General features: G+C 39.6%; 1 protein-coding gene across 1 annotated transcript in view; it reads right to left on the bottom strand.

Moving 5' to 3' along the window:
• Positions 1 to 24,116, bottom strand: part of Phlpp1 (PH domain and leucine rich repeat protein phosphatase 1) — a 212,216-nt gene that overhangs the window by 48,179 nt on the left and 139,921 nt on the right. The window contains exons 8-11 of the mRNA XM_038349966.1: positions 24,013 to 24,073; positions 21,281 to 21,376; positions 17,844 to 17,999; positions 3,573 to 3,773 (exon numbers count right to left, since the gene is read on the bottom strand). Coding sequence (XP_038205894.1) covers positions 3,573 to 3,773; positions 17,844 to 17,999; positions 21,281 to 21,376; positions 24,013 to 24,073 — 514 coding nt within the window. The remainder of the gene's footprint in view (positions 1 to 3,572; positions 3,774 to 17,843; positions 18,000 to 21,280; positions 21,377 to 24,012; positions 24,074 to 24,116) is intronic.

The following is a 24,116-nucleotide window of genomic DNA, read 5'->3' as shown; positions in this document are numbered from 1 at the left end:
CACTATTACAAAGTGCTGGAGCAGGGGAGGTTGAAAGTTTACAGACAACACAATTCACTTCCTGTTCTAGAGAGCCTAAAGTCAAGATGACTTCATTATCTATGTAAATGGATCACCTCAACCTTGCTTTAGTAACATGTTTTAATGCAATTTAGCATTAAATATATAAAATTATATACATATATATAATTTTATATATATAAAATATATAAAATTAGCATTTTATATTAAAATATTTTATTTTTCAAACAACTGTAATTTAAACAATTAAACTAAGCAACTAGGGAACACTTCAAGAATCAGAGTGCCATGCTTTCTCTGTCAATCTGGAGGACAGAACAAGTTCTTCACCATGGCAGCATCCACTCCTTAGATCCATCTACCACCCTGGTGAAAAGTGACTAAGGAATGGGAGAAAACTTAAGTTCCTTACAGTTCCTGGCATTTTTTTCTTCTCACGATTCTACTTGTTCCAATACATTTTAAAAATTCCTCAGAAAACACTATTGCTATGCAAACTCTTGATTGTTAAAGACTATTTTTTTCTGATCTCAATAGAGACATAGGCCTCAGATATAATAACTAAGTTTCCTTATGAAATCATATTTTTGATATCATCAAACACATCCACCAGGCTAATGTAGTTATACTACAATTAACAATATAGAGTATGAAGTAGTTAATTTATGATAGCTGGAATTCATGTATCATTTTAATATGCTGTTCTTTACATTTGAAAAGAAGTATGAAGAAATCAATGAGTAATGAGGCAAGAAGAATGATGAACGGTATGTAAATTAGGCCAAAGAAAGGAAAAGTTTTCATTTTTCAGTACAGAAAAAAGGTGACTTGGTGATGGCTTGATTGCTGAGGTATGTTCACCATCGTCTGGTTAGGGGTCTACTCTAAAGGAGACAGAACCCTATGGGAGGGAAATCATAGCAAGATTAAGTTTACCAAGTACAAAAAAATCTTTTGTATACTTCAGATCGGTGACTGGCATGGGTAAATGGAGGCACAGTCTCAGAGTCAATGATCAGTTTTCCCACAGAAATTACATAGATACCATCAAAAATCAGACAAGAGAAGCCCCTTTAGGCACATTACTATCTTTGTATTCCACTGTAAAGTACAAAAATGCATAGAAGTAACAGTTTAACCATCAACATCAAATGAGGGGGTAATGGGAATGAAAACTAAAGAAACTAAAGCAATATCTAAAGTCAGCACATACATGGATCTCCTTTCCTTCTGCAAAAGCTTCCACAGACTGAAAAGCAGCACTGGGCAGCAGAAGGAATGTTATTTTGTATAGCACATTTCATTTGTATTTTAATAAATAAAGCTTGCTTGAAGATCAGGAAAAAAAATAGGCACACTGGCTAGCCTTACAGGCAGCAATGACCTACACCTTTAATCCTAGTAGCCACACTAGCTTGCCAGAGAAACCAGGCGGTAGTGGTGTGCGCCCTTAATCCCAGAACTGGAGAGGATTATAAAGTGGGAGGACTCAGATATCAGTCTCAGTCTCATTCTGAGGATTCCCGGAGGCAGGATCACCATTTTCAGACCGAGGTTGAGGTAACAGCCAGTGGCTGGCAGCCTTGCTTTTTTTGGTCTTCAGATTGAATAACTCCAATATCTGTCTCTGAATTTTTATTAATCATGTCTCAATTTTGATCTGGTGCCTTTGCTGATCTGTGCTGACCAGCAGAACACCAGAAGGTTAGTGTTTGTTTTTGTGCTATTTAGGTGTGTGTTCCAAGTCCTAACTTGTAAGAAAAATATCAGTGTAATAGAGTAAATCCTCTTGGCACGCTCAGTGTACGAGATTCTACAAAGTCAGACTGCATGCCACTGCTCCCCCAAACAGAGCCTTCTTAGAGTCATTCTTTAGTGCCAAGCCATTTCTATGTCTGTACAGGTCACCACTCTGTTTTTGTCTTTTTGTTTTCCTTCCCCATCCCCGCTCCTCTTTGTCTGTGGCACTAAAGATAGAACCCTGGGATCTCTGCAATGCTATACCATCTTGGGTTTTTTTTTTTAATGTGTGTGTGTGTGTGTGTGTGTGTGTGTGTGATAACAGGCATGTGGTAGTGAGTGGAAGCCTCGTTGGATGTCTTCCTCAAGCCCTCTGCACTGTAGCTTCTGACATAGTCACTGGTTAGTGGTCTACTATGAAGAAAACAAAAAGTCATGAGGACTTCTCATTGGAACATGGAGATCACCAACTGGCTAGGTTTGCCATTCAGTGAGCGGACTCTGAGACATGTCTGTCTTCCAAAGTTGGGGTTACAGCACATGTTAGCATGTGTGCTTCTCTGTGAGCACTTAGCATTGAAACTGGGGTCCTCATGCTTGTGTTGCAAGTACTTTACCCAGTGGGCCATTCCCTCAAACCCGGCATGAATAAAAAATGGCTTCCTGGTTTACATGCCAACTTTTTCCTTCCATGAAAATGAACTAATAATTTAATTGTAGGTAGTATTCACTATGTGTTCGAAAAATGTCATAAAATAAAGGCTACAAATGCACTGTTATATTAAATATTATTTAAAATTGAGTAAGTACAGTTCAAGATAGTCTCATGTTATTACTAAATTGCTACAACAGGAGAGTTTGCATTAAGTATTAAATATGGACCAACTTAAAACAATTTAAAATTTTTTACGGTTTATTTATGTGTATTGTGTGGGGGGAGAAGAGAAGAGGGAGTTAGATATCCTAGAATTGGAGGTGCAGATGGTTGAGTCAGACTTAGGGCACTGGGAATGAAACTTGGGTCTTCTGAAAGAGAAGTAAGCAATCCTAACTACTGTGCCTCCCTCCCGTCTCCGCTTCTCTCTGTCTCTCTCTCTGTCTCTGTCTGTCTGTCTGTCTGTCTGTCTGTCTGTCTCTCGAAAAGCTTTCCTTTGTCACTCTAGAGAAATGTATTCTTAGAAGTACTGATTACAATATCCTGCAGAATAATATTATTTGGTAAGATTTGATTGTCAACTCTTTTTAAAAGTAATTTATTAATTTATATTTATTTTATGTGTAAGAACATTTGCCTCATATATATATGTGTGTACCACATATATGGTGCCTGTGAAGGTCAGAAGACGGTGCTGGATCCTCTGGGACTGGAGTTATGGATGGTTGTGAGCCATCATGTGAGTGCTGGAAACCTGAACCCTCTGTGAGAGCAAGTTACCATCTCTCCAGTCCCCCACATTCCAACCCTTAAACACATTAGCATTTTTGCTTTTTGTTTATCAAATAAAACTGACTAGCTAAAGAGAAGCAATGAAAAACCTGGCTATTAAGGTCCTATCTTATTTGAAAACCTTAAGAACTCTAGTTGTTTGGGTTTTAGAAATACTCATTCGTACTAGAAAAGCCAATACAGTTGTTCTAACAGAATGCTTACTGATTCGGCTTACATATAAGATAACTATAAACGAGGAAGAGCAAAGGCATACGTACATTACCTTGAGCTCAAGACAAGGAAAGGTAAAGGTAAAGCTTCCTCAGGGATTCTCCCCTCCTGTGGATACAGATGTAAGAACATCACTGTACAACTCTGTTACCTTGCTGGGAAGCTCTGGAGCCGGTTATAGGCCATGTGCAGGATCTTCAGATGTGGGTGCCCTGTTAACAAGGGCACACACTTATCGGTGAGGCTGTTGTTTGTCAAGTACAACTCCTGTAAGATACTGCTTGTCTCCTCAGATAGCGTGGCTGGAGGCAGAGTTTCCAGTTTGTTTGCAGATGCATTCAGGAATCTCAGGCTGCAGAGACAAAATGCAGCAAAGTTCATTGATCGCTCAGAAAATCCAGAAGCTACACAAACAGGCAAAGGTGGACGCTGGGTTTAGTAAAAGGAACAGAAAGTCCTGGCTTCCAGGAATTCAATTCAGCAGGCATATGGAGAGAATCCTTGCAGCAATGAGGTTCCAAATCATCCAAAAAGAAAGGAAAGACAATGTGCCATAGCTCTGTTCTCATTAGTAGCCTTTCCAACTCAAAAGACATCAGACTATGCAGGTGAACAACTAGGCATGGAGCACTCAGGGCACAGGGTTACCAATTAAGTCTGGGGACAACTCTACCTGCCCACGGTGGGAATCTGCTATAAAGAAACACCCCATTCTCATGGTGCAAAAACATCTTTGTTTGATATGCAGAGAAGTGTCAAGCCCTAAATAAGACATCCAAATCACACCTCTTCCTCCAGGCTCAGAGATCATCATGAAAAAGAGACAGAGAGACTGTAAGAGATGGGGGTAGTGGGTGTCTATAAGGAAAAAATGCTTTCCAGGCACAGCTGGGCAGGTGAACACATGAACTCACAGCCATTGTGACAGCACTTATCAGGTTTTTGCAAGCTCAACCCAGAAAAAAAAAAAAAAAAATCCCAGCATGAAGGGGACAGGTGGGTATAATGTCCCACCCCTAGCTGAGGAGTTACTGGCATTTGACAGCTATTCAGAGAGGGACACTCAGTTTTCTTTAATGGTGTGATCTGTGGTAGGCTAGCCATGTTCCAGGGCAGCCCCTTCCAAGAGTATTTGGGAAACACAAATTGGAATCCTTGGGTTGAGAGGCGGGAGAATATGAGGATGAGAACACAAAGTTGGATGGGTTGGGAGGTGACAGTTGATCTGGAAGAAGGTGGAGAAGTGGGGATGATTAGAATCAAAATTTATTGCATCCAATTTTCAGATAATTAATATTACTTAAAATTCATCTTGGTTTAAACATTCAACATGGGTTCTGGACCGTTTTAACATATGTTGAGAAAGAAGAATTTTAAAAGGGAGAATATGTAATGTTAGGTACAGTTACTTTTTATCTTGGATTTTTTTTAAAAAAGAAGCCTTCTATTAGGAGCCCTTCCTAGTACTGTCACTCTAAGCTCTCGCATGCTAATTTAACACTCAAGTTCTGCATGCACACCACACACGCACACACACGCACACACACACACACACACACACACAGAGAGAGAGAGAGAGAGAGAGAGAGAGAGAGAGAGAGAGAGAGAGAGAGAGAGAGAGAGAGAGAGAGAGAGAGAAAGAGAGAACACGACACCACTTATCTGAGGAAAAGCAACTTCCTCAAAAAAGAATAGTTTCCTTTAAAGAAAAACATGCACTCTGTTGACATTTAAAGAAAATGGAGGGCAGGGGGTAGAAGAGGGTTGAGATGGGCCATAGAGACCATAAATAGTCATTGGAAATTACAGCTATGTGCCACAGAGTAGAAAATGAACTGGTCTTAACTAGGAAGAAAACCAGTTTCATTACTAGAATTCTTTTATTTTTAGGTACTATTCCTATAACCTGTCTTAAATATATCAGTTAAGAACTTCCTCTGTGTAGAATAGAGTAAATTAAAATGTAAGAATTGCATTTTTATTGCCCCTAAAATACTATGGAGTGGGGTCAACTGGGAAACCATCCGATAACTACTAAATACAATTCTCTAGGAAATGTGCAGTTAAAGACACATAAAAGCCTGGAGAGAGAATGAATTCATGAGTATTTGCATAGTTTTAGGCCACAAAGAGAGGAAATGTTGCCTTTTAAACCCTAGCACATCAGTGCTCATCTAGAAAGCTGCAAGGGATGGTAAAAGCCCTCAGCATCCCAACAAGAGGAAGACAGTTATTTCCAAGGACTTCTCGTTGCCTTCAAATTGCCAGCTTTTATGGAACTCTACACTCTCTACAGAAAATTAAGAGTGGCAAAAACCTCTCACCACATTCCTCCAAGAAATGAAGCTATGTTAGCTGGAATTATGGGGTTAGCTCCAAATGATGGTTCTGAACTACACAGAGCAAACCATACTATCTCCAAACATGTGGACTGACTTTTTATTTTTATCATGATCTCAGGAAAATTACATGCAATAGCCACTCTCTAAAATAGTCTTTCTTCAATTTGAATATTTTAGCAGAAGCCAAACTGAATCGATTTAATAATCTAGGTGTCATTCTTCCTCCACAAGGAACAACTACTTTCAATACGTAAAATCAAAATCCTCCAGTATGGAGAGTAGCTGATGTAATGACCAGCTGCACGGCTCTCCCCCACCTTCAACCTGAGGGATGAGCTATGTCTTCAAGCCACAATGATGTGGTGACTATTCTAAAGCTTCCAACTTAACCAATTTCTGTATATTCACATACGATATTACAAAAGCAAAGAAAGGCTATGTGCTAAGTGATGTTTCAGCTATGAAGTCTCCTCAGGATATAATCATCTAATTAAAAAGAAGGTAATACAATGCTATCAGTGTTTTCATTTATCAGGTGTTTAAGGAAGCAGAGCACACTCCTCTTTTCCATCTCCGTAGACGACCTCATTATCCCAGCTACCCCTCATATTTCACAGGAGACAGAACCAAAGCTGAGAAACTCAAACCTTTTGGCAGTGTTTCAAACAGTGATGAGTGGCACTGACAGAAATTTCACCAATCTCAACAGATCATTATCCCTGACACAGTTCTCCACGATTTCGATGTTAGAAATAGTAATAAAAACCCTTTTCAAAGAACATTTCCGTGAGCCCCTTTCTCTAAACTGCTGGCATCTAGCAGGACCGAAGAGACTGTGTGCATATACTTCCAGCTCAATTCTTACAGTCACCTTAACACAACACCTCTTCTTAGCAGAAAGCCAATGGCACAGACACAGTTTCTGCCCAAGAGCACTTGGGAAGCCACAGTCACAGAAAGAAAGCCACTTCCTGCCTCCAGAACTACTGCTTCATTCCTCTGCCTTGGCATGCTCTTTGCTTGGTCCTATGCTATCTTGTTTGATTTTCAGAAGCTCTCATATACCCTAAAATTCTACAGCCATCCTGTCTCTGTAGAGGAGCAGGGCTTGGTACTATGACAGATTTACCTTGATCATGGTATCTTAGTACAGCAATAGAAAAGTAAGACAAGAATGTTATTCCTTGTTCATTATCACCGAAATGAGGATGTATAGAGTGCTACTATGTATGGGTTGCTCCACGGTTCCTCATCAGTAGAGTCCAGCTGTGTAAAATGGTACTCCATACAGGCTGCTCCATAGCTTATCATAACTAGGATAAATTGTTTAGAATAATATTCTGTGGAAGCCCCAAAATGTGAGCCTAGTCCACCTTGTCTGAAGGTCAGAGAGTCTGTGCTTGATCAAAGGTGTTGACAAAACCTGTAGCTACACACCCTGACCTAGGGTGTGGTTACTTGATGTTTTGGACATTAAGATGGCCCCGAGAGGTAGCCACTCCACCCTGACCAAAGGTCAGAGAATTCAAGCATACTTCTGCTCCTCTTTTGAAATAAGATGTTTGACCTAGGGAGTGGCTGCCTTCTGGATACTTGGTCAAGGGTGGGTTTACTATCTAAACAATAGAATGCTTTTCTCAAGAATTAATGACATGATGTCTCAAGTACTGGGGCAAAATCCTTTGTATCATGTTCAAGCAGTCTTTTCCTTCTTCCCAGTTTTGTCTTGGCGTATAAAAGCATATGGAAAATTAAACACGAGTGAACTCAGAACTCAAAATTCAGCATTCAGTATTCCCAGAGTTGCCATCCCGATACTATCTTATGTCTCTGATTCTTTCTTATGTCTGTTCTACCTAGCTAACTTTTCTAATCTTCACACCCCTACCCTGGAATGTACAAACCTGCTGTGGCTAGGACTGCAGCAGAAGTCACCCCAAAAAGGTGGCTCATGACAGTAGTCCTCCATGGTTTATCATTACAAGAACGAGGCTGTGCATTTCTGGCAAAGACCAGTGGCTATACCACTCTCCATGCACCGTATTAGATGGAACATAGCCAACGTCTTAACTACTGTCAACATTCACTCAGATTATTTGGTATTACCAATTATAGTCAATTAAACTTCCATTTTCCCCACTTTGTAGCCAATAAATTTGCGGGGAGATCAGTTAAGAATGTCAATATCCCATTTATCAACATACTTTTAAAATTTTATTTATTTATTCATTCATTCATTTATGTGTATTGATATTTCCTGTCCTATGCATGTAGAATCAGAACACTGCTTACAGGGATTGCTTCTGCTGTCTTGCCATTTGAGTTCCAGGTACCAACTCAAGTCATCATGTTGTTGGCTCTTGCTTATTATCTTTGGCTTTTATTTTAACAATTTTTTTTCCAGTAATGTTAGCCAAACTCTGTTTGACTCCTTTTACTTAAAGTTTGTGATTTGGAATTAAACTGTAAGGAGAATTCTTACTTATTTACTCAATTTTTTACTTTGTGCTAATAACAATTTACAGGAATTTATTTTTATTCTATTGGGAATAATTCGTTACTCTCATTTTGCATGTATTACTAAAACTGTCCCAGATACAACATGTTTTCTGACATAATTTTGTGATGCACAATTAATAAAAACTCAGAGAGAGAAATTAGGATTCAACCCGAAGGTCAGAAAAGTAAAACAGTCAGCCACTGGCTCTTTCCTCTATCTCAGTCCGAAATGGTAATCCTGCCTCCAGGAATCTCAGAATGAGACTGAGAGTGAGAGCTGTCTCCTCCAGTCTTATATTTCTCTCCAAGGCTGGGACAGGCATGCACTGCCTGGCTTCTCTGGCAACTAGTGTGGCTGCTGGGATTAAAGGTGGGTGTTATTACTGCGTGGTCTTGTAAGGCTGACCAGTGAGGCTGTTTTACTCTCTGAACTTCAGGCAAGTATTATTTATTAAAATAGAAATGAAATAACACTATACTTCTGAGTTCACCTTGTGTTTAGTCAGCTCTAGTGCTAGAATCAATCCTGGTTTGCTTCTATGAACTTCAGAATGTTTTGATTTTTCTTTGTATAACTTTTAAACATTTAAGTTTATTCTAAGCATCCTATATTTTTTATGCTATTTTAAATGGGGGTTTGCAATCAAAATACAGTCTCTCCCTGGCTATTGCTTATACATAAGAAGCTTCTTAATATGAATTTCATATCCTGCTACTCTATTGGACTCACATGTTTGATACTGAGTTATTTATTACCAACTCTAGAGTTTTTAGGTATGCTACTCTGTGTGTGTGTGTGTGTGTGTGTGTGTGTGTGCGCACCTGCCAGCTTGTGCATGCATGCACACATGAAAGCAAGACATCAGTGCTAAACTGGGTGTCTTCCTCAATCCTGCTCCACATGAGCTTTTGTGGCAGGTCTCTCACTGAACCAAGAGCTCACAAATCCAGTTAAATTAGCTGCCTGCCCCTAGCAGTTGGGCTAAAGGCACGAGCCACCCCTCCTGGCTTTCTACCTGTGGGGCTGGCGATCTGCAGGTCCTCATGCTTGTGAAGCAAGCACTTGACCAATTGAGCTGTTTCCCCAGACGGGTCCTTCAGATTTTTATATGACAACTTACTAATTTATCAGTTTTTTACTCTAAAATCTGCACTTTATTGCCATAAAACATTCTTTGGATTACAATTCTAAAAGTTAGTTCTGTCAATGATTTGTATTGTTGCTCTTCGAGGACTTAAACATAAGCCACTCCTTTTTTTTTTCTTTATTTAATTCCCACTAACTTACCATTAACTTCTAAGTTCTTTTCTATTGAATTTTTAATTTTCTCATCTAAGTTTCTGTTTGTTGCTACATTATTACTTTGTGTTAATATTTTTTGGGGGGGTCTGATGACTATCCAAATATGTGCCCTTTAAAATTCCTTTATCTTTTTTTAATACAGTCCTGAAAAGTTTTATTTTTCTGAATCTAAATTTAATTATTAGATCTCAGAGTTGATCACTGAGATTATTCCAGGTACCTAATTAGTAAATCTTCATAAATATACTTTAAGATCTTTTTGTGTTTTATAAAAAGTGTATTGAACTTAAATATTTGTAAGTTCATTCTATCTCACTACTTTCTCTGTTCTTCAAGAGCTCAATATATAAACTCTGCTCCTTTGGGGCCAGTTTTCCACTTCCCCGGTTTATCTCTAACCTTTTTATTTCTTCATTTCACTTTCACTTTCTTGCCTTTCTTTAATGTCTCTTTCTAAACATTTATTTGAAAGTATTACCCTTTAACCACCTGGTAATATGTTGCTCATTTATAAAATGATTGTTGTTCTTTTCCATTTTATTAGTTCAATGACATTTTCCATTTTTGTTCTTAACTTTCCAATTTTTTTCTTTTTTATATTCTCAAACACTCATGAGTATATTTTATTCTGCTTGGAATGCTGCCTTAAATTTGTATCTTAACAATAACTTAGGGGAGGTTGTGTGTTCTTTTTGTTTTTTTCTTAGGCACTGTTTATGGATATGTTCGCCATTTCCCTGTTGATTTTCATGACATCTGGTTATTTATAATGGTCTCTTAAGGATTTTAAAATTATGTGTATATGTGCACAGTTTTGTTGCAGTGCCTGTGGAGACCAGAAGGTGTCAGATTCCCAGAGTTGGAGTTATAGGCAACTGTGAGGAACCTAGGTGCTTGGGTCCTCTGTATGGGTGGGTAGAAAGCCATTGTAACCACTCAGCCTCCCTCTACCCTGTTAATGAGATCCAAAGTCACTGGGACTATGTGCTACCCTAAGCAATTTTGTTCAGACTGAGAGCAGATGGATGTTGTGTCCTCTAACTTTCTGTTCATAGATCTTTGTATTCCTGGTCCTGTTTCCCTTCCCTTTAACCAACTGCGTTAGTTAGGGTTTCTGTTGCTGCAACAAATCACCTTATACATAAAAATCTGTGCTGTTCAAGCAGAAGGAGGGAGAACATGAGCAAGGAAGTCAGGACCGCAAGGGGTGCACCCACCCACTGAGATGGTGGGCTGATCTAATGGGAGCTCACCAAGGCCAGCTGGACCGGGACTGAAAATGCATGGGATAAAACCGGACTCCCTGAACATGGTGAACAATGAGGCTGCTGAGAAGCCAAGGACAATGGCACTGGGTTTTGATCCTACTGCATGTACTGGCTTTGGTGGGGGGGGGGGGGGGCTAGCCTGTTTGGATGCTCACCTTCCTAGACCTGGATGGAGGGGGGCGGACCTTGGACTTCTCATAGGGCAGGGAACCCTGACTGCTTTTTGGATTGGAGAAGAGGGGGAACGGAGTGGGGGGAGGGGGAGAGAAATGGGAAGTGGGGAAGAGGCGTAAATTTTTAATAAAAAATAATAATAATAAAAAAATCTTTGGTGATACAAAAAGATCTGTGCTGTTCATCACTGAAGGAAGTCAGGACAGGAACTCAAACAGGGCAAGAACACAGAGGCAGGAGCTGAGGCAGAAGCTATGGAAAGGAGCTGCTTACTGGCTTGCTTCCCATGGCTTGCTCAGCCCACCTTTTTATAGAGTTAAGGACCAGCAGCCCAGGGATGGCATCATTGATCACTAAGTGAAAAATACTTTACAGCTGGATCTCAAGGAGGCATTTCCTTAGCCAAGGCTCCATCTTAGGACTCTACAGTGTGTGTCAAGTTGACACACAAGACCAGCCTGGACAACTGACCCCTTGTTAATCTGACACAAACACATCACTGTTAAGCCACAATTCTTTCTTACTTAATTGATCTTAAATAATTTAAAAAGTCCACAGTCTTTACAGATTCAAACATAAATTTTAGTTCCTTTCAAATACTCAAAGTCTTTTAAAGTTCAAGTCACTCAACTGTGGGCTCCAGTAAAATATGTTTTTACTTCAAGAGGGAAGAATCAGGGCAGTCATAATCAAAGCAAACAACATTCCAAATGTCCAGTATCTGGGATCCACTCACAATCTTCTGGATTCTTCCAAAGGGCTTGGGTCCCTTCTCCAGCTCTACCCTGTGCAGTATACACAGCTTATCTTTTAGGCTCAGCTGGCTTCTATCCTATTGCTGCTGCTGTTCTTGGTGGTCACCCCGTGGTACTGGCATCTCTAAAACGTTGAGGTCCCTCACTGCAACTGGACTGTACTTTGACCAGTAGCCTTTTATAGGCTCTCCTTATGGTGCCAAGTCTCAACCTCTTTGCACGACCCCTTCAGCCCTGGATCTTCAACTGCCACTGAGGCTGCACCTTTACTAAAGTCTTTTCCTGGTCTTTCATAGTGCTAAGCCTCAGCTGCTTTCCATGACCCTGAAAGACCTGGATGAATCCAGACGCCCCCCCCCCAACAGAAAAAATAGAGCCAAAAATCTAAGCAGGGAGAGAAGAATCAGAAATCTAGATTAACCAGTTCAGTGGCTCTGTTTCAGGAACTAGCTGAAGATAAAGTTAGATTTTAATCTTGAGAAACAGGGAGTTGCCCCCTTGTGATTATCACTGGTATTTTAGGAATTTTCAATGATCACTGGTATTTTCGGAATTTTCCAATGACACCCTCCCTACCCCCCCCCATGGATTACTGGATTACTGGATTGTGGTTTCTTCCCTTAAATACCCCTTCTCCCAGCTACTCCAGCTTGACTCTCTACCCCTGCATGGGAAATGAGTTTCGGCCCCAGTGCACTGGCTCCTGTCCTATCAATAAACCTCATGTGATTGCAGTAAGGAAGGTCTCTTGTGAGTTCCTCGGGGATCATGTTATCCCGAGACATGAGTGAGAGTCTCCCCGCTCCGGAGGTCTTTCAACCCCTTCATGCCTTCAAATCCAGAATCAACTAAGTGAAACTTATACATTACCAAGTCCAGCTGTCAGCACGAGGTACAACCGTGGCTGCCTCTGGAACACAAATTCTCTGTGCTCTCAGGAAACAGTTCCCAGAATATTTCACCTCAATGATGCTGGTCTCTTCTTAATCACTTAATTTCTTAGCTCTTGCTGACCAGCATCAAGTATCCCAACAAAGCAAAATTTTTGCTTTGGTAGTTCTGATATCTTGTTAATCAGTTGATTCTTCAGCCTCAGCTAACAAGAACCACAGGATCTTAATTCAAAATAATAAATGGCCCTGATAGTCTTTAATATTCCCTCTGAAACATTACAAAGCAGGCCTCCATCTTCTGCACTTTTTTCAATATTCTTATCTTCCAAGTTCCCACAGAATGTCTTTTCTAGCTCTAAGTTCCAAAGTCCTTCCACAATTCTCCCTAGAACATGGACAGGTCTACCACAGCAATACCCCTTTCTATTGCTGTGATAAAAACACCAGGACCAAAAAGCGAGTTGGGGAGGAAAGGGTTCCACTTCAGCATTGCTGTTTATCACTGAAGGAAGTCAGGACAGGAACTCAAACAGGGCAGGATCCTGAAGGCAGGAACTGACACAGAGGACATGGGGTGGCGGGAGGTGTGCTTATTGGCTTGCTTTCCCTGGCTTGCTCAGCTTACCTTTTTATAGAATCAGCCCAGGGATGGCACCTCCCCCCCAAATCACTAAATGAGAAAATGCCTTACAGGCAGATCTCAAGGAGGCCTTTCCTTAGTTGGGGTGCCTTTCTCTGATGATTCTACAGCTTGAGTCAAGTTGACACAAAACCAAACCAAGTGTCTGACCCTTCAGATAGGTGGCATGGCCAGTCCCTCTCTGTTCTGCCAAGTATCTCTTTCTTGGCTTGATGTACAGCCTGAGGGTAAGATGGGTGGAATGGAATCTGAGGCTGCTTGCTGAAACCTGAGGTTTACTTTTCTCTTTCTTTAAGCTTCACCTCTTTCTGAGATAAGATCAGAGGATCTGTAACTGAAGCACGGCTTCCCAACTACCCTAGGAACTCTCTGAGGGCAGCATTCATCTTCAACCCTCAGTTACAGGTCAAGGGTAGACTCAAAATCTAACTACCAGAGTCCTGGCTAGTGTGAAATCACAGTTGTGCATACCTCCCATCCTAACACATTCTTGTGATTTCTTAAGAACAGACGAGCCCCATTAGCACCAATACAAGAGCAAATGATTCCACCTTAAGACAGCACTGGCGAGTGGGTAGCAAAGGTCACCGATTTCAGGACAGCACTCTTGAGGATCCTTCCTGGACAGTATTTATTGCTACTCTTATGACATTTAGAACATTTGGTTAACGCCTTCTGGATCATTCCTGTTAGACCCATAAGGAATTAGTCACCAGAATATGATCCCTGTCAAAATGATCACATAGCTGGCCATCCTCTGATGTGCACCCCTTCCTTCTGTAGGATCCAGGGAAACCTTAGAACTTTTCTGTATAGTGTTCCAATTCCCACTGGCTGATTCTCTGCTTTTGACAAACTGACAGCCAACATTGGTGCTAATAACCCCCGAAGAGCCGCCACATGTAAGTACCAGAGAAACACAAGAAATGAAGCATATATATCCCATGGTCACCTTGAGCTTTCACTGTCTAGTGGACCTTGCAGACTAGAATCCCAATTAAACATGCTGATTCTGGCTCTCCTTCTAACATCTCAATCAGTGGAACTGCTATGAAAGTCAGGAATCTGCAAGTTCTCTAGATGATTCTCAAAGCATGCATTTAGAACCATTTTTAATCTACCACATCCCTCCAAACATCAGAACTTCAAAGATAGCTCACTTAAATAAAAAAGTGTGGGCAACTCAGTTCTCTAAAATACCAGAAATAACTGCCTTTGCCAAAGAGCACCAGTTGTCATGGTCAACTGATCACCTTCTTTTGATTTTCTGTTCTTTTAGTTCCTTTGATATTTACACAAATTCTGTGTGAGTCACTCAAGCTTATGGTTTATGGTGTGACTAATACGCTGGGGATAGCTAATGAGTACAAATGAGAACTACCACGAACCTCATTGGCACATGGACGGCCCCACCCACATCTCCTGCCTCTGAGTATCCTCGGTCTGCTCCAAACAGGTATAGAAACAGTGAGTCCCACCACTACTGGGGGGGGGGGGGTCTATACAATTGTCTTGTAAAAGCATTCGTTCCAGCTTTGCTAGTTGGACTAATTCCATCGGGAGTGGTTATCTGGCCATCAAATGTGCGTGATGAGTCTAGGTGGACAGGGGCTCAGTGACTGCCAAGATTCTAAGAAAGAACAGAAGGATGGCAGTACCTCTGGCTGTGACTCATCCACTGGTGACCCACGGGGAATTACCTAGCCTTCCTCTGACCATCTGGTGGTCATAGTAAAGTATCTGAAACTCCTTTGGTGTTTCCATCATGAGATTTCTCATCACAGAGCAAAAAGATGTTCAGCAAGATGAGGAATAGATTATTTACCAGTTTATCCAGCAGAACTTAACAATATATGGCCCTCAAATTTCATATCCATCTACAACTTTGAGCTATGAGCTTTCTTAAAATACATATTATTTCTAACTATCATAAGCCTACATGTATTTACATTTATAGTGTGACATTTCAATTCAAGTATAGAGTATGAACTGCCATTTTTTAAAAAGAACTCAAATAAAACTCAAAGGTGAATATAAAAAGTAAATCCATAAAATGGTGATCAAGTCATAAGAATGATAATAAGCTGGCCACAATCTTCTAGAGCGAAATGAAGACTTTACTAAAAGTCACCTGATTAAAAGTAGATTCTCTTTTCTTGTTTACCAAATGACTCCCTGCTAACAGAGAGAACAGACAAACAAAGTGCTTTTTCTCAGTTATATGATCCAACCCAGAACTGTAAACAATAATTTACTATCACAAAGAATATTTGTAAAAAGTTATTGTTAAGATTTGAATTATGGAGTAAACTGACAGAGGAACTCAGGTGATCTCAATAATACCTGGGAGCTACCTGCTAGACACAAACAGTAAATTAATTCATTTTGTCATAAGCAACCAAGTGTTCTTCCTCATACCAATAAGCCAGGCTGTCCCTATTCCTGTCTTTTCTATTCTCTTAACTCTAACTTCTATTATGTTCACTGAGCAGAGGTTTTCAAACGATGTATTAGGGTTTAAGAAACTTGGTAGAAACAGCTACATTTTCAATGCCTACAGCATCCAGCACATTGGCTGAACCATCAACTAAGACATATCACAACTGAATGTGCAAGACACTTGTGACAGGCTGCTTTGTGAAAAGGACCCAAACTCTAGTGTTTTCTCTGATGGTCACCACTTTACTTCTGACAGCTGCTTGCAGATCTGCCCTGTGGACCAGAACTCAAAAGGCCTCCCTTTCTCGCCTCTTCTCCATCCCCCTCCTCCTGGCAGTTGCCAGGATTTATAACTTGCCTACTCTGAATTTTCTCTCAACCTCCAATTAAATGTCCACTGAATTTCAAAAAGAAAACAAAATTTCCCTTAACATTTAAATTAATCCCTGTCTTTGGGTTTTTATTGCTGTGAAGAGACACCAAGACCACAGCAACTTTTATAAAGAAACACATTTAATGGGGTGGCTCACAGTTTCAGAGGTTTAGTCCATTATCACCGTGGCAGGACATGGCAGCATGCAGGCAGACATGGTGCTGGAGAAGGAGCTGACAGTTCTACATATTGATCAGCAGGCAACTGGAAGTGAAGTGAGACACCAGACTGCAGAGGCCCCAAAATCTGAGCCTGTTTCTACATAGACCAATGGTCAGAGAGTTGGAACTTATCTTTATTCCTTCAAGGTTATTGTGTTTCTACCTCAAACAAAGGTCCCACCTAGATTTAGAGCAATGAGTTCTGCTCTCTCAAGGTTATTGTCAACAGGTGTGGCTAATAGCCAGATCTTTTATTTCAGGAATAGAGAAGCAGATACTTTTCTATCTCAAAGAAAAGTCTAAGGATCTAACTAAATTCCAGTTCAATTAAGGAGATAACTTTGGATTACACCCAAGGATTGGTTTGCCTATAAAATGTTTTGGTCTAGGGTGTGAACATGACTGGTTTTGTTCTAGTAAAAGAATGTTTAACTATGGATGTAGCTTTCGAATTTCAACTGGTCTGTTCATTTCCTTGTATCATGTTAATGCAGTTTTTGTCTTACTCCTGCCTTTTGGGGTCAGGGGTATTTTAAGCAATTGGAAATTAAACATGGGCAATTCAGTTCAGAGAACTCCCTCTCGATATTATTGTTTCTATTTTATTATTATTAAATGTGTCTTCGTATTCTTTACTATATTTCTAAATCCCAACACTGCTACCCTGGCAAGAGGTATTTTTGTCGAGGCTGGTCCCTGACACTGGACATGGCTTGAGCATATATGAGACCTTAACACCCGCCTCCACAGTGACATACCTCTTCCAAAAAGGCCATACCTACTTCAACAAAGTCACACCTCCTAATATCGCTTCTGGGGCCCAATTACATTCAAACTGCCACAATCGCTCATCAAGCCAACTTTTCAAATGCTTAGATACCAGTTATTTAGGAAAACTGTACATATTCGAGGTAAGTAGCTCAGTGCTAGAATGTTTGTCTACAGCCCAACATATATCAGGCCCTGGGTTTGACTTCTAATACCTAAAAAATCTAAAATTAAACTTTTGATTATTGGGAACAACCACCCACTGTGGGTAGCACCCTTCCCTGGTCAGATTCCTGGACTGTATAAGAGTAAAGGAAATGAGCTGAACACTAACATAATTAATTCGCTGTTCTCAGTACTTGACTGTACATGTGATGAGACAGCTGTTTGAAGCTCCTGCTTAACTTCCCTACAGTAAAGGGATTATAGCCTGGAACTGTGAGCAAATAAACCCTTTCTCTACTAAATCGTTTTTGTCAGGGCGTTTTACCACAGCAACAGGAAATGAAGAGAAGGGAAGCCTAAACTGGCCTGCACAACTCCTGCTCAATGAGTAGTATAGAGGTCACACCTCATCCCCATGACACATGTTTAGCACAGTGCAAAATACCTTTCTCTAAAAAGAGCAGTGAAATTAGTAATGATCTGAAGGATGCCACACAAAATGGTAGAAAGGTGGCTAGCTAAACCATTATTCATACACCTAGGAGAGGTAATAAAGAAGTGATAAGACGTCCAAATCTTTACCTGTCAGCCTTCATGAGGAGGTTAGGTGGGAGCTCGATGAGCTGGTTATGCTGCACATCCAAGACCTCCACAGATGTTCTCTCTAGCCTTTCAGGAAGCCTTGTCAATTGGTTGTGTCCTGCTAGTAATTTCCGGAGACTACTATTACAAAATAAGCTGTAAGAAAGGGAACAAAAACAGAAGGCAACTATTTATATTGGACTAATTTGGGATGAGGATTTAAAAACATAAGATTTAAATAATCATTATTCCACAAATTATATATTAATTCAGTACAGGCTAACAGGTTCATTATAATGTATTAGATTTATTTATTTTAGTCAATGTATACGAGTGTTTTCCCTGCATGTATGTATGCACACCACATGGGTACCTGGTGTCTGCAGAGGTGGAAAAGGACATTCACTTCCCTGGAACTGGAGTTACAGATGACTGTGAGCCACCATGTGGGTGCTGGGAATTGAACTCAGTCTTACGCAAGAGCTGCCAGTGCTCCAGAATGCTGACTTAGATCCCTAGCTTTAGCAGGTTTATTTTAATATAAACTTGGAGCTATTTGTATTTCAGTGCTTTCTATATTTGTGTCATGGAAGGAGTCACTGAAGAGCTTGGTCTCATCTTGATCCAAAAGGTGAGCTTTACAAGGCTGTGTGCTTCTTCAGACCCACAGGCTAATGTCCTGTCCTGAGTCTGAACAAACACAGCTGAGCTGTCATCACAGATAATATTAGGACCCAACAAAGTTTTCAATGGCATCAATCTTTCATAAACACACCTAAGAAAATTTTACTTCATACATTGTACATAAATACATTTTACTTCATAATTTAGTTTTCCCCCTTTCTCTCAGTAATGCCATATATTTTAGGGATCCATAGTTTAACCCTATACCAAAGTAGACATTCTCTCCTAAAAAGAATAGAATAGGTTAAGTTTAATTAACTGCAGTATTAATATTAAAAGACAACTAGATTCTGTTTAATCCTTTTGGATACTATATAAGCACTAAAATATTGCTTTTCTTTTCATGTATTTTCATTATAAATAACTTGTTTTGTTGAACTCATCATATACCTCCTTATAGAAACAAAGTTTCAATATCAAATCAATTCTAATAAATCACCTTTGCTTGAATATTAGAACATCAACTGGATTTCTGCAAAATCTACAGTTCAATACTGAGGGAGAAAGTAATAGATACTGTTTTTGTTTCACATTTAAAAAAATACAGATAAACACTGAATTGTATGACAATATGACACTTGGCATTTACTTTGAATAAGCATTTATTTAGATCCACAAAAGCCTGTACTAGTACAGCTTTATACAAAAGCCAATAAAATACTGGCTTTGAAAAACCGGTAAAGTCTCCAGCTATCTTGTATTGATTAGTGTGCGGAAGTGCACTAGAGTATAAACACATTTGGTCCCCGACATGCCACTCACAGTCTGAGGAGGGAAAGACAAGACAGAGAACAGTAAGACAGACAGACAAAATCTCCAACAATTTACCTACAGACACGGCCATTTTCTTTATCATGTTCCTCTGCTAAAAGCACTGGGCATGGTCTGGTCTGTCTGTCTGTTTTACTTTCTCTCTCTCTTTCTAGTGAGAACTGCTGCATGAGGGTTAGGTTAATTAAATGCTCAATTACCTAACACTCTGGGGGCAGAAAGCATTTTTTAAATGAACCAGATTTATGGATATTATGATGGCTGAAGAACAAAGAGAAATTAATCTCTTCAGGGACTGAAATGTAACTTCGATTTATTTTATGAGAGCAATATTCTAACATAATAAGAGCTACATATACAATTGGAAACTCTGAGTGCCACATTAAAAAGTAAAATGAAAGAATTCTTATTACTAGATTTACTATGTCTAAAATTGTTTTAGTATTGTTATTATAAATATTTTGCACTTGGTGTCTATATTTATAGTTCTTCTCCTCTAGAACTAGTTACATCTCAGGTGCTCATTGTGTGTGTGTGTGTGTGTGTGTGTGTGTGTGACTCAAACAAGTCAGCATTGTTTATCTTCCTCAATCATTCTCTCCCCGCACCCTCTGTTTTGAGGCAGGGCCTCCCACTGAACCCATGGCTCACCCACGGGCTAGACAAGTTGGCCGCTGCACTCCAGGAACCCACTTGTGTCTGCTTCCAGTGCTAGGGTTACAGACATACGTGACCAGGCTTGGCTTTTCTTAGGCGGAAACTAAGGATCCAAACTCAGGTCCTTACATGTGTGTAACAGACACTTTACTGACTGACCCATCTCCCCAGCCCCTAGTCATACTTTTAAAAGTCAACTGAAAGAAGTCTGATGTGAAGATCAAAAGAAAGGTTAAGTTAAATGTTACTTTTCTCTTATTTGTATTGGTAGTTTTGGTTATACACAGATAGAAAGTACTTTTCTCTGTCCTATGACTGGCTAAAAATGTTGAAATAACTGAACTTAAATTCTGGTAGCAACTGGCCATCAATTAAGTTTAAATTATTACTTAAATTAAAATTAATAATCAGTGTCTTGTTCAGAAGAGCCACACTTCAAATGCCAGGCGTCACATGCAGACCTTAGGAGCACTGAGGTACATACCATGTTCATCAAAGAAAGTTCCTATGATGAGCTAGGAAAGACTTCTGTGGTTTATTGACTACCTGGCTAGTCACAATTACTTAACTAGAAAAGATTTATCTGTATCTATGGATACTTGAAATCATCACATGGTTACTTTAAAGGACAAGTTATGCTGGGGAGACAAGTTAGTGGGCAGAGCTCTTGCTGTGTGGGGCTGACAGTTGCACTTAGACCCCAGGACCTGAAAGAGCAGGACGCAGCGGCACTTCTGTATGGAGTCCAGAAATGTGAGGGCCAGCTAGCCTGATCCTGTCTTCTCCAAGGCAGTTCTACCTCCACGTGTGCACTATGCACACACCCCAGCACTGTAAAAACCACAATTATGAAAAAGATAGGAATTAAAGAAGAAGTTTGTAGATTTCCTATTTCAAATTTGAAATAAAAAATACAACCTAGTTTATGGTTTCAAGATTTAGTGATCTAACCATATCCATCTGCCTCTTATCTCACGACCATCTAAACTGTAACCTAGGACAAACAAGTCATCCAGGATAAGGTAGACATATTATCAACAGAGTCGAGTAAGGTCCCTAGGTAAACCATTTATACTGGTTTCTCAGACTCTGAGCATTCGCTCTAGCTTATCTGTAATTTTCCAGTAACCGCTACCACCTGATATGGATATGAGTGTCAGCATGAAAGTCAAAGGCTCACTCTGCTCTCCACCCCATGATACAGGAACAAAAATAATGCATGCATTTGAAAACAGACGGGCTTGGAGTTCATAACAACAAGCTAACAAGATAAACACTAAGTCAGCATATTAATACTAATTATCTATTTGATCTGAAATACTTACCGAGCAGGAAGTTCACATATTTGATTATGGCCAATATCTAAAACTTCCAACTTTCGGCTTTCACATACCCACTCAGGCACATTTTCTAGGCAGTTTCTGAAGATAAGAACATAAAATTATTATTTTAAAAATTAAATCTGGCCTCAAATATGTAATTTAATTTATATGCCTGTATGTGTACATTCATGCAGGTGCCCAAGGAGGCCAAAAGAAAGCACAGGATCCCTTGGAGCTGGAGCTACAGGTAGTTGTGAGCACTGATAAGGGTGCTGGAAGTGAACTCCAGTGCTCAGCAAGAGCAGGACACACTCTTTATGCTGCTGGGCCACCTCTCCGGCCCCTCAAATGTACTTTAAGCTCAAAAGAACTACAGAGAAACAAAACTTAAAAAAAAAGCCAAATTGCAATGAGCAAGATCAAAAGGATATATGAAAATCACTGTATTTTAAAATCAAGATGAATTATTATAATAGAGAAGAAATAAACTAACACAGATACGCCATCAGCCTCATCTCTAACATTACAAAGATCGCTACCTCTAGATATTAACACCCCTTCAGAGACCACTGCGAATTTAGAAAGAGGGAAAAGTGATCCAGGTAAGTCAATTATCAGCTAACCAAGTATTACTTTCAAGTTCACATTTTTATCATTGGTATTAAAATAATTTCCAATTTTTCCTGGCATCATAAAAATACAGCTACTAGGAAGAACGGGAAATGAAATGGTGCACTACAGTGAAGAATTAGAATTATTTGAAAATGTTTACTTGGGCATTTAACAATAATTACAGTTACCAGAAACAAGTGAACTGAACCAATTATGACATTATTAAATGATCTGGCCATTAGAAAAATATACTATATTTGAATTTCTTTCTTTTACCTTTAAATAAAAATACGTAAAGTAATGAGGCACACATAAAAGCATACAGCTATTTCTCCCCTCTCCCCTCCCACTCACAAGGGAGGAAATCAAAGGCCACACACGTTTGTCAAGATGAATGCATTATGAATAGGTACACAAGGCTGGGCAAATATGATGCTTGGGACATTTTAATAACATGGTGGGCTGATCCATGAAGTAAAAAAGAATTACAAAAGTTTTGATTAAATATGGAAATAGAAGACATTGTTTTCTTATTATTTATATGGGCACACACTGTTATACTCAAAAACTTATTTTATAATAGTTAACTCTTGAACAGATGAACAACACAGGAAAATAGAAAGAAAAATAGAAAAAGTCCTTCAGCAATCACAGCACAGGGAAATTAAAACTATAAATGGTAGTGTAGAAGTCTGCACTGAAGAACTCTTAAGGTCCTATGAAAAACCTTGCTCAACAACCTGGGAGGTAGGGCACATGAGGTGAACATGCACACACAAGGTGGGCACGCACACATGGGGTGGACATACACACATCAGATGGGCACACAAACCCATGAGGCTGGCATGTGCCAGAGTCACAGAGGAAGTGACGCAATATTTAAGGTACAAATCCAGGGTCTTGGCCTAGGGATTCCAAAGAGGACTATATGCCAAGTACATTCTATAAGTAAGAGGAAAACAGGTTCTCCAGCCAACTCTCTAAAGTAAATCTGTGCAAGGTATATGTACATATGTATACAAACTCCTTTTTTTCATTTAAAAGCTGAAAAATTAAATCCTGAACTGATAAGAGGTAGGAAAAAAACCTAAGAACTTAATGAAGTAATGTCTGAGTTTATGTTAATGAAATAAAACTATAGCAACTTAACAGGAAATTCATGAAACAATTCAAAGAACTTTATTTCTAAGTTTATAGTAAAGTTACAATTGGAATAACTCTCCCAGTAGCTAAAAATTGAAAAGGCATTTATTATTAAAATAGGTAAATTTGTGTGCTTTCTTGAAAGGTAAAATTCTATACCTTATAACTCACACTGCCATGGGGATTGCAACGAATGGTGATTCACAAGCACACCACAATTCACACCCTCAAATGTCTAACAGTAGGTATCTTCAGAGAGCCAGAATATGTGTTCTCATATTTTGGGTATTTCCTTAATATGAGTTTCAATTTTAGTAGGTTAAAATTACTGAAGTTTCACTTGTGTAAATTTATAATGTAGACAAAGTCATGCCTCTATGTCATCAGGGGCGGGGGATCTATTCTTGTATTTTTAGGCACTTGAATAAGTAAGACTCACTGCACAAGCAAAGCCGCATGAAAGCCTGTCTACCTAAAGCAAACTAAGAGCCCAGCAGCCCCCAGAGCTTTTGGCAAGTACATGTGTGTACAAAGTGACAAAAGGGAACTTAGAGACAAAGCAGTGTTCTAAAACGTAGCCTCATAGTTCCTGGGGTGGGGGGGGGGGGGAAAGAAGATACAACTGATATACATAAAAGGCTAGTGGACCTTCAGATTACCCTGAAGTCTCCAGTCTTTTATATACAAACCTAGGATCTAAATTGGTTCCAGAGCTAGGATGGTACCTCATTGGTAGGAGCTTGCTTAGCTTGTAGGAGACCCAGAGTTTGAACTCAGGTACAAGAAAAACACAGATGGCATCCAAAGGTCCTTTTTTAAGTGAAACTTTAAATTAGGTTTAATTTTTTATTATTTTAAAACATTTTAGTCATTATTACTGTCCTTCAAAAATTTATAAAACATCTTAGCATAGGCTTGGACAGAATCAGCTAAAGAACTCCCCAATAGGCCAACAGTTCTGTGAGGTGCTGACTTCTTACCTTGAGACATCCATGTAAGACAGATAATTTGGAACCGGGTAAACATCGAGTTGAACGAGTTCTACAAGGGGAAGAAACACAAATACATTACTACCCACGTGCCT

This window comes from Arvicola amphibius, chromosome 12, assembly GCF_903992535.2.
Source record: "Arvicola amphibius chromosome 12, mArvAmp1.2, whole genome shotgun sequence".
Lineage (NCBI taxonomy): Eukaryota > Metazoa > Chordata > Mammalia > Rodentia > Cricetidae > Arvicola > Arvicola amphibius.
The sequence above is the reverse complement of the archived record's forward strand: the minus strand, read 5'-3'. Positions and strand labels throughout refer to the sequence as shown.